The sequence below is a fragment of the Salvelinus fontinalis genome, chromosome 3 (genome assembly GCF_029448725.1).
Source record: "Salvelinus fontinalis isolate EN_2023a chromosome 3, ASM2944872v1, whole genome shotgun sequence".
Taxonomy (NCBI): domain Eukaryota; kingdom Metazoa; phylum Chordata; class Actinopteri; order Salmoniformes; family Salmonidae; genus Salvelinus; species Salvelinus fontinalis.
This window is the reverse complement of record NC_074667.1, coordinates 2,091,408-2,103,479: the sequence shown is the minus strand read 5'-3', so window position 1 is coordinate 2,103,479 and position 12,072 is coordinate 2,091,408. Positions and strand designations below refer to the sequence as shown.

Below are 12,072 nucleotides of genomic sequence, written 5' to 3'. Positions count from 1 at the left end.
TGACACAACATTAGGAGATGCTGTACAGGTGTAGGGTCTTCATTTGATCATCCTGTTGCTCCAGGATTATTTTCCTGCTGTGAGAAACTGGTCAAATTAAGATCCTACACCTGTAGGAACACAGCAAAACCTGATGAGAAACATTTTATCATACAATATGACCAGGGCCCAGGGTTTTTTCAGAGCACATATACTGACCAGGAAAACCCCTAGGCCCTGGTTACAGGTTATCAGGTAAAACGGTGCCCTGGTTACAGGTTATCAGGTAAAACTGTGCCCTGGTTACAGGTTATCAGGTAAAACTGTGCCCTGAATACAGGTTATCGGGTACAACCGAGCCCTAGTTACAGGTTATCGGGTAAAACTGTGCCCTGATTACAGGTTATCGGGTGAAACCGAGCCCTAGTTACAGGTTATCGGGTAAAACCGAGCCCTAGTTACAGGTAATCAGGTAAAACCGAGCCCTGGTTACAGGTTATCGGGTAAAACCGAGCCCTAGTTACAGGTTATCGGGTAAAACCGAGCCCTAGTTACAGGTTATCGGGTAAAACCGAGCCCTAGTTACAGGTTACAGGTAAAACCGAGCCCTAGTTACAGGTTATCGGGTAAAACCGAGCCCTAGTTACAGGTTATCGGGTAAAACCGAGCCCTAGTTACAGGTTATCGGGTAAAACCGAGCCCTAGTTACAGTTTATCGGGTAAAACCGAGCCCTAGTTACAGTTTATCGGGTAAAACCGAGCCCTAGTTACAGGTTATCGGGTAAAACCGAGCCCTAGTTACAGGTTATCGGGTAAAACCGAGCCCTAGTTACAGGTTATCGGGTAAAACCGAGCCCTAGTTACAGGTTATCGGGTAAAACCGAGCCCTAGTTACAGGTTATCGGGTAAAACCGAGCCCTAGTTACAGGTTATCGGGTAAAACCGAGCCCTAGTTACAGGTTATCGGGTAAAACCGAGCCCTGATTACAGGTTATCGGGTAAAACCGAGCCCTGATTACAGGTTATCGGGTAAAACCTAGCCCTGATTACAGGTTATCGGGTAAAACCGGGCCCTAGTTACAGGTTATCAGGTAAAACCTAGCCCTGATTACAGGTTATCGGGTAAAACCTAGCTCTGATTACAGGTTATCAGGTAAAACCTAGCTCTGATTACAGGTTATCAGGTAAAACCGGGCCCTAGTTACAGGTTATCAGGTAAAACCTAGCCCTGATTACAGGTTATCGGGTAAAACCTAGCTCTGATTACAGGTTATCAGGTAAAACCTAGCTCTGATTACAGGTTATCAGGTAAAACTGGGCCCTAGTTACAGGTTATCAGGTAAAACTGGGCCCTAGTTACAGGTTATCAGGTAAAACCTAGCCCTGATTACAGGTTATCAGGTAAAACCTAGCCTTGATTACAGGTTATCAGGTAAAACTGGGCCCTAGTTACAGGTTATCAGGTAAAACCGAGCCCTAGTTACAGGTTATCAGGTAAAACTGGGCCCTAGTTACAGGTTATCAGGTAAAACCTAGCCCTGAATACAGGTTATCAGGTAAAACCTAGCCCTGATTACAGGTTATCAGGTAAAACCTAGCCCTGATTACAGGTTATCAGGTAAAACCGAGCCCTAGTTACAGGTTATCAGGTAAAACCTAGCTCTGATTACAGGTTATCAGGTAAAACTGGGCCCTAGTTACAGGTTATCAGGTAAAACCGGGCCCTAGTTACAGGTTATCAGGTAAAACCTAGCCCTGATTTACAGGTTATCAGGTAAAACCTAGCCCTGATTTACAGGTTATCAGGTAAAACCTAGCCCTGATTTACAGGTTATCAGGTAAAACCTAGCCCTGATTTACAGGTTATCAGGTAAAACCTAGCCCTGATTTACAGGTTATCAGGTAAAACCTAGCCCTGATTACAGGTTATCAGGTAAAACTGGGCCCTAGTTACAGGTTATCAGGTAAAACTGGGCCCTAGTTACAGGTTATCAGGTAAACCTCAGGGTCCTAAAAACACTCTTAGAAAAAAGGGATCCAAAAATATTATTTGGCTGTCCCAATAGGATAACCCTTTTTGGTTCCAGGTAGAACCGTTTTGGGTTCCATGTAGACCCCTCTGTGGAAAGGGTCCTACATGGAGCCCAAAAGGGTTCCAAATGGAACCAAAAGGGGTTCTTCAAAGGGTTCTCCAATGGGGACAGCAGAATAAGCATTTTATGTTCTAGATAGCACAATTTCTGACCAATATATCTATGATCGTTTTATTAATGGAGTCATGTGGTGTAGGCCTAAGTGTTGGAGAGAACAGTCCAAACTGGGACTGTAAATACTACGAAACAGGTCATTGGGCATTTCAATAGAAAACATACATAACCATAGTTCATTATGCTTAATGATGATTTAAAATCAACCTGTCAACATAACAGCTTTCTGTGATGTACTGTACAGAACCAGTTTTCATAGGGAAGCTGACCTGAATGTAGCTACACTACAATGCTTACAGTATAGTATTATTGATATTATAAGCATTAAACTGTAGGTTACACGTCATAGATCAGTTCTGGATAAACATATCTGCAATTATTAAGTGAAGTATACAACTTTTACTGTTACTAGGCTACTTTGACAACAACCGCTGCCACAAAATGTGTCGCTATAGCCTTGTGACAGACTTGTGACAAATCGAGTAGCTGGCTGGCTTGCAAGATTTGGGTGCCGAGATTAGTGCCACTATACAATGACAGCATAGTGTATAAGGGTGTCAGAGTCCAAAATGGTTCATTTCAATTCTTCTGTGGCCGGATTAGTATGGAATTATGAGATTAGTACATGATTTCGCATGTACAAGCGTTTAATACATCATAAATAGAGTATGGGTTGGATACTGTCTGGGACAAGGAGAACTGTACTGTACTGGACCTTGGCCGGACCTGGGTCATGTGCATTGGGCACTAAACAGAAGATAATGGATTGAAAAAGGGAGGGACAACCTGGACTTGTCCAATAAGAATACTTGTTTTCTTTTTCGGTTGAAAAACGTTATTATTATTAATCTGTTGCATGCCTGAATGAATACAGCCCTGGTTAGTCAGCCTGCTGGAAATGGTCCAACCTTCGAATCAGTTGGAAGCTACTTGTCACGATCGCGTTGACATGAACGAGAGGACCAAGGCGCAACATGATTTGAATACATCTTCTTTTTTAATAACAACGATGAAGATGAACACTACACACTTATACAACACTAACGAAAACAACAAACGATCGTGAAAACTTCAAACGTAAGTGCACACACAAACTACTTACGTCGAACTATACATATACACAAACAATGACCCACAAACAGCTAAAGCCCATGGCAGCCTTAAATATGGCTCCCAATTAGAGACAACCGAAATCAGCTGTCTCTAATTGAGAACCCATTCCGGCCACCATAGACTTTCCTAGAACTACACCCAACATAGACACAGCTAGACACATACACTCAACACAAAACCATAAACTACAACAAACACCCCCTCTACCATATAATACCCCAAAATACACACATACCCCATGTCACACCCTGACCTAACTAAAATAATAAATAAAACAAATAATACTAAGGCCAGGGCGTGACATAACCCCCCCCTTAAGGCGCGAACTCCGGACGCACCAACACATAGTCTAGGGGAGGGTCTGGGTGGGCTTCCTTCCACGGCGGCGGCTCCGGCACTGGTCGTGGTCCCCACCCCACCATAGTCATAAGGGGCAGCACCGGGATAAGGGGCAGCACCGGGATAAGGGCCAGCACCGGGATAAGGGCCAGCACCGGGATAAGGGGCAGCACCAGGATAAGGGGCAGCACCAGGATAAGGGGCAGCACCAGGATAAGGGGCAGCACCAGGATAAGGGGCAACACCAGGATAATGGGCAGATCCTGGCTGGATGACGGCTCCGGCGGATCCTGGTTGGACGGCTCATGGCTGGCTGACAGATCTGGCTGCTCATGGCTAGCTGACGGATCCGGACGCTCATGGCTGGCAGACGGATCTGGACGCTCATGGCTGGCTGACAGCTCTGGCAGATCCTGTCTGGTTGGCGGCTCTGGCAGATCCTGTCTGGTTGGCGGCTCTGGCAGATCCTGTCTGGTTGGCGGCTCTGGCAGATCCTGTCTGGTTGGCGGCTCTGGCAGATCCTGTCTGGTTGGCGGCTCTGGCAGATCCTGACTGACGAATGGCTCTAGCGGCTCGGGACAGACGGGCGGCTCTAATGGCTCTGGACAGACGGATGGCTCAGACGGCACTGGGCAGACGGATGGCTCAGATGGCGCTGGGGAGACGGATGGCTCAGACGGCGCTGGGGAGACGGATGGCTCAGACGGCGCTGGGGAGACGGATGGCTCAGACGGCGCTGGGGAGACGGATGGCTCAGATGGCGCTGGGGAGACGGATGGCTCAGATGGCGCTGGGGAGACGGATGGCTCTGGCCGGATGAGGCGCACTGTAGGCCTGGTGCGTGGTGCCGGAACTGGAGGCACCGGGCTAAAGGCACGCACTTTCAGGCTAGTGCGGGGAGAAGGAACAGGGCATACTGGACCCTGGAGACGCACATTAGGCCTAGTGCGTGGGGCCGGAACTGGTGGTACCGGACTGGGGACACGCATCTCAGGGCTAATGCGGGGAGCAGCAACAGGATGCACAGGACTCTGGAGACGCACAAGAGGCTTAGTGCGTGGTGCCGGAATTGGTGGTACCGGGCTGGAGACACGCACCATAGGACGAGTGCGTGGAGGAGGAACAGGGTTCTGGAGACACACTGGAAGCCTGTTACGTGGTGTAGGCACTGGTGGAACTGAACTGGGGCGGGAAGGTGGCGCCGGAAATACCGGACCGTGCAGGCGTACTGGTTCCCTTGAACACCGAGCCTGCCCAACCTTACCTGGTTGAATGCTCCCCGTCGCCCGACCAGTGCGGGAAGGTGGAATAACCCGCACCGGGCTATGTAGGCGAACCGGGGACACCATGCGTAAGGCTGGTGCCATGTATACCGGCCCGAAGAGACGCACTGGAGACCAGACGCGTTGAGCCGGTATCATGGCACCTGGCTCAATGCCCAATCTAGCCCTACCAGTGCGGGAAGGTGGAATAACCCGCACTGGGCTATGAACACGTACAGGAGACACCGTACAGGAGACACCGCTTGATCCGGTATTGGTGGGTCATTCTGTCACGATCGCGTTGACATGAACGAGAGGACCAAGGCGCAACATGATTTGAATACATCTTCTTTTTTAATAACAACGATGAAGATGAACACTACACACTTATACAACACTAACGAAAACAACAAACGATCGTGAAGACTTCAAACGTAAGTGCACACACAAACTACTTACGTCGAACTATACATATACACAAACAATGACCCACAAACAGCTAAAGCCCATGGCAGCCTTAAATATGGCTCCCAATTAGAGACAACCGAAATCAGCTGTCTCTAATTGAGAACCCATTCCAGCCACCATAGACTTTCCTAGAACTACACCCAACATAGACACAGCTAGACACAGCTAGACACATACACTCAACACAAAACCATAAACTACAACAAACACCCCCTCTACCATATAATACCCCAAAATACACACATACCCCATGTCACACCCTGACCTAACTAAAATAATAAATAAAACAAATAATACTAAGGCCAGGGCGTGACACTACTCAGCTACCACCTGCCAAATACAGAATTACTGTACACGTTTTCATTTGTTCGTTTTCTCCCCAACCTGGTGTGGCAAGTAAAGGCTTGAGGAAAAGTACAAACTTTGCTTTTTTTAAATCACACTACAGATAGTTGTAAAAACTATAAACATCTAGAATTGGTTATTGACAAATTTGACAGTTCAATTTAAAAAATGTAATCTAAATGTAAAGTTGACAGAAAATCCCTTTACAAGGCCAAACTCTATTCTATAGATAACTACACTCACTTGATTGATGGCCTGCAATGGCTTCTTGATAGCTAGTTATGAGGTTGGGAGATTGGGAACCTGCTGTAGCTGGGCTAGCTAAAGCCAACTTTGTAACATGTCTAGGTGGCTAGTAGTATTACAGAGAAACAACACAAAATTAAAAGAAAAAAGAAAAAAAATATTTTGTCATTTTAAAACAGGAAAAATCTGAGGGGGCACATGCCCCTGTGCCCCTATGGGCATGACAGCTCTCCATAAACTGAGACATACTAGACTAAGTAGAAGTACTGTGTTGTTGTATTCCTAGGGATGGTGTAGTAGTCAGGAGCCCTGCCTGAACTTATTCCCCTGTCCAGATGCTGAATTCCAGCACAGCCAGCTTAACTGACACCCCCAGTACACAGGGTCAGTAGCTGAGAGAGGATTTAACTACACCCTACTAACCAAACTTCAGCAGGAGTAGACACATAAGAAGGACAAGAGCTAAAATAATGATCTGGAAATCTGATAGGCTACAATTCCACAGCAGGTGTACAGTAGTAGCCTATTACATGATTACAAACGCTCAAGATATACTCATATTTATATTGAGTGAATGAATAGACGAGTGTAAACAAAGTACCCAGGGCCATTTTATAGTTCCGTATAGAGTTCATAGACTCAAACCATCCTGATGTAAATGTTTTAACATAGATCAGATATAGAGCTCAACCCAGAACAAAAGCTGTCCTTGTCTAAACTGCCTATAAAGATTAGTCAAACACTTTGGGGCCTACCACTCACGTAGATTTGAGGCTTCCTCTATCTTGCGATCATCGTAAAACCAACAGGCAGACAAGGCCCTGATTTCAGAGAAGTTAGGGTGAACAATAAAAAGCATAGTGGAGCATGGCTGGCCTGGGAACCTAATTCAATCTTCTTAAAGGGCCAGCGGGAGAGTCTAACAGACAACCACACATGAAAATGGCCGAAAAGAGACAATGCAGCATTGTAACATCCAATGGGTCGCTCTGGTCTTCTGACAAGCCTGGATTCAGTGGCTTGTATTGAAGTTCATAAGAGGCTTTAACTATCTTAAAAACACATTTGTTTCCATTAAAAGTCCCAGTTACTAGGTATCCTTTTCTGAGTAAAACGTTGAAAAGGTTGCCACTTCTAAGCTCAAGTTGCAGCAGTTTAGATGTTCTGATGCTTTAGCTGGTCTAGATGAGCTGCATTCCTTAGTGAATTGGAAGCACTGGCTGAGAGATGAATGCAGAGAGGTTTATACCACGCAGCAGAATGCACTGCAGGCGACAACAACACATGCACAGTAATGTGTATTGGGCTCGGGTTTGAAGTCCACTACAATAGGCCAACAACGTTGCCATGCCATAATATATTAAAAAAATTACATCTGAAAGGAAGCCATACTGTATATAAGCCATATTTGTAGCCTACCATATATTTCCATAAAAGGGAAATGGCAAGCATGCTTTTAAGGATCAAAAATATATTGAAAGCCAGTTAGATCTCCAGCGTGTAGTGTATCTCATATTCCCTATAAAAATGGAAAAAGTGATATACTTGTAGAGAAGGCACAACTGTTAGAAAAGTGATGAAAGAAAATCTAGTCAGTCTTTGTATGAAATATACAAAAATCTAGAGGAATCATCAATAAGCCAATTATCAAAGCAGGATCAACACTTACCCCCACACATTTCCCATCTTCTGCTAATAACATTTCCTCTGCCATCTATGAACTCATCAATAAATGCTCCCCCGGGTTTTCCGTGCGGTTTTAAGAGAAAGGAATGTTTATCCCACAATACTTTTTATACCACAGGCATCTCCATCCATGTTATTTTGGGTGGAAAGAGGCGGGTTTTGATGACTGACATAATTGAGAAGTTGTGAAAGCTTCTGCCTACCAATCCGCGGAGCACAAAGCCTACAGGTCCCTCCCAGTAGCAAACCAACCTCCTTGGTTCTGCTTGACGGACTGCAGGCCATCACATGATGGTTGTCAGCGTGACTCTCCAAGGCGAGGGCGACTACCATAGTGAATTCAATCAGCTTTGCCTCTGTTAATGTGTTAAGAGCCTTCTGAGAAAAAACGACTGGAGGTAAGACTCATAAGTGCATTGGGGAAAAAATGCTTTGTGCTAGTTTAAAGTGTATTATTGTAAAAAATAAAATAATAATCACCAACATTAAAGGCCTACAACGTCCTTCATACATTTAGGCTATACATCATTCTCAAATTGTCATTCAGTAGAGACTGTAACAAGTGCGCTGAGAGTCAGGAAGCAAGTTCAGGGAGTGAGTGTTTTATTTTTATTTTTAAAGAAACAATGAACACAAACAACACACCGACATGAAAGCGGAGTCAATAACGCCTGAGGAAAGAACCAAGGGGAGTGACAGATATAGGGAAGATAATCAAGGAGGTGATGGTGTCCAGGTGAGTGTCATGAGGAGCAGGTGTGCGAGACGATGGTGACAGGTGTGTGGGATAATCAGCAGCCTGATGACCTAGAGGCCCGAGAGGGAGTATATGTGACACACTGATTCATAAACATTGTAGATAGGCTAGCCTACTATACATATCATTTAATGTATCAAATTAAATCAAATGTTATTGGTCACATACACATATTTAGCAGATGTTACTGCGGGTTTAGCGAAATGCTTGTGTTCCTAACAGTGTAGTCGTATATCACAGTTCATGTACAGTACCAGTCAAAAGTTTGGACACACCTACTCATTGCAGGGTTTTAAAAGTAAATTTGTGGAATTTCTTTCCTTCTTAATGCGTTTGACCCAATCAGTTGTGTTGTGACAAGGTAGGGTTGGTATGGCCCTATTTGCTAAATGACCAAGTCCATATTATGGCAAGAACAGCTCAAATAAGCAAAGCGAAACAACAGTCCGTCATTACTTTAAGACATGAAGGTCAGTCATTCTGGAACATTTCAAGAACTTTGAAAGTTTCTTCAAGTGCAGTCGCAAAAACCATCAAGCGCTATGATGAAACTGGCTCTGATGAGGACCGCCACAGGAATGGAAGACCCAGAGTTACCTCTGCTGCAGAGGATAAGTTTATTAGAGTTACCAGCCTCAGAAATCTGCAATCAACTGCACCTCAGATTGCAGCCCAAATAAATGCTTCACCGAGTGCAAGTAACAGACACATCTCAACATCAACTGTTCAGAGAAGACTGTGTGAATCAGGCCTTCATGGTTGAATTGCTGCAAAGAAACCACTACTAAAGGACTCCAATAATAAGAAGAGACTTGCTTGGGCCAAGAAACCCGAGCAATGGGCATTAGACCGGTGGAAATCTGTCCTTTGGTCTGCAGTCCAAATGTAAGATTTTTGGTTCCAACAGCCGTGTCTTTGTGAGATGCAGAGTAGGTGAACAGATGATCTCCGCATGTGTGGTTCCCACCGTGAAGCATGGAGGAGTGATGGTGTGGGGGTGCTTTGCTCGTGACACTGTGAGTGTTTATTTAGAATTCACGGCACACTTAACCAGGATGGCTACCACAGTATTCTGCAGCAATACGCCATCCCAGCTGGTTTGCGCTTAGTGGGACTATCATTTGTTTTCCCTCAGGACAATGACCCAAAACACACCTCCAGGCTGTGTAAGGGCTATTTGACCAAGAAGGAGAGTGATGGAGTGCTGCATCAGATGACCTGGCCTCCACAATCACCCAACCTCAACCCAATTGAGATGGTTTGGGATAAGTTGGACCGCAGAGTGAAGGAAAAGTAGTCAACAAGTGCTCAGCATATGTGGGAACTCCTTCAAGACGGTTGGAAAAGCATTCCAGGTGACTACCTCAAGAAGCTGGTTGAGAAAATGCCAAGAGTGTGCAAAGCTGTCATCAAGGCAAAGGGTGGCTACTTTGAAGAATTTAAAATCTAAAATATATATTTGTTTAACACTTTCTTTTTTTTTCATAGTTGTGATGTCTTCACTATTATTCTACAATGTATTTTTTTAAACAGTAGGCCTGAATACAGTAAGCGCCCTCTTCAGTTATTCATAAAAGATATGAGGCCAGATCAAATGTAATATTTGTGACTGCCTTAGGACAGTGACAGGTCCACCACCATGAGATCTTCACACTATGTCATTAGGGTCTGCTGTCAGTCCAAGTGTCACATTAACAGGCTATAGTGAAACCCGCTGAGATGGCCTGCTCTACTGTCTACATAACCTCTACCTTGTTATGCTGTGATGTTAGTCCCTCAAGCCAAAAGCAATAGCACCTGTGAAGGTTTCACTTATGGATTGTTTTGTAGTAGTTTGTTTGTTCGTTCGTTCATTTATAAATGATCTTACTTAATCTAGTGTCTAATAGTAACGGCTGATTTCCAACCCCTATCTCGCACAGTCACTCAATAACAAACATATTGTTACCCAACGACCTCCAAGCGAGAGCCCTGCATTACTGACGTCCTCCACCTCACCAGCCGTCCCAGGTCTGCTCACGAGGGCAGTCTGTTGTTGACAGTTTGACAGTCAATCATTCAGATCCTCACTCATGACTCTCAGCAGGATGCCTCCGTTGAGTGTCCATTGGACGCAGTAACCTCACTGGGACGAGTCGCACATGACTCAGCTCTACTATTTCATGTTCGACAGTTCTCAGGGAGGCATCCGGTCAGGTCAACCTCATGTGAGGTTGTTGAGGGAGCAGAGCTAATATTTGCACTAATTGGAGCAATTTGACATGGAAATGGGTGTTAGCATAGCTATGAATTGAGCAGGCGCTTTATCAAGTATATGTAAGGACGGTTATTTGTCTGTTCTAAGTCACCTTTCTCATAGGCCTGCAATTTCAGAGTTTTCATCCTAAAAGCTTTGTTGTTCCAATATACATACATTATGTTGTTGATCCATTGTCCTAAAAATGCTAACCTAATGTAAAAAGTGTTACTGTATGCAGGAGGCATAGATAGAGCTCTCATTTAGGACACACAGGGCCTGGCCATGTGCATACCATGGTACTAGCCAAGTACAGTTCAGATGGTTTTGAAGAAGCAATAATAATAACACACACACAGATACTCAATCAGACACATCTGTCTCAAAGACAGCCACCTAAATAGAGTCTCCCTCATTCTTCCATTGCCCTCTCTCTGCTGTCCCTACTGTAACCCAACAGTACAGTATCCTCACAGAGGGAAGGATGGAATGAGGCTTGGCAGCCCCCCAGGCACGTGTTTCATCCCGCCAAGCTCTCTCTCTCTCTCTGTGTGTCTGTCTCAGGTCAAATGGTTTGTGTCATATGACTCCCATCACTGTACACTGTCTGTGGCATCATGCTGCTTTGTGGTGAAAAATCAATTACACTTTTCAACATAGGGGCACTGTTCATGGTGCAGGCGGGGGGTGGAGTGGAAGGGGGGTCATGTGTGTGTGTGTGTGTGTGTGTGAGGGTGTTTCTCCCCTGCTGGGGCACGACACATGAAACAAATGTGCCAAGGCTGACTGACAGCCATAGTGATGTGTCGCAGGGATGGGGATGAGTATTGGGGGACGGGAAACTGATCCTAGATCTGTACCTAGAGGAAACTTCACCCTGGAGCGCTATATTGAGGATGCAGGAAGAAAAGGAAGAACAATGTTTACAACTGTCAGAAAACAAGTCAAAGGCTTTTTACTTCCTCCTCATTTCAGCAGTCTTTCTGCACGCCTCTATGGGCTGTATTGATAAAGTGTCTCAGAGTAGGAGCGCTGAGGCCTCCCGGGTGGCGCAGTGGTCTAGGGCACTGCATCGCAGTGCTAGCTGCGCCACCAGAGTCTCTGGGTTCGCGCCCAGGCTCTGTCGCAGCCGGCCGCGACCGGGAGGTCCGTGGGACGACGCACAATTGGCCTAGCGTCGTCCAGGTTAGGGAGGGTTTGGCCGGTAGCGATATCCTTGTCTCATCGCGCTCCAGCGAATCGTGTGGGAGTAGGAGCGCTGATCTAGGATCAGGTCCCCCCCTTTCATCTTAATCATTATGATCTAAAAGGCCAAACTGATCCTAGATCAGCCCTCTTAGTCTGAGACGCTTTATGAATACTGATCCACTTCCCTAGAGCATTGTTCTCCCAGTCCTTCATGGTAGCACAACAATACAGATCACATGCATCAGG

At 45.6% G+C, this 12,072-nt stretch overlaps 1 protein-coding gene across 1 annotated transcript in view; it reads right to left on the bottom strand.

Annotated features, from left to right (window-relative positions):
* LOC129835924 (solute carrier family 2, facilitated glucose transporter member 9-like) overlaps nt 1-7,750 on the bottom strand; it is a 35,928-nt gene extending 28,178 nt beyond the window's left edge. Inside the window, exon 1 of the mRNA XM_055901628.1 lies at nt 7,629-7,750. Within this exon, the coding sequence (XP_055757603.1) occupies nt 7,629-7,673 (45 nt within the window). The 5' untranslated portion in view covers nt 7,674-7,750. The remainder of the gene's footprint in view (nt 1-7,628) is intronic.
* Nucleotides 7,751-12,072: the final 4,322 nt, after the last annotated feature.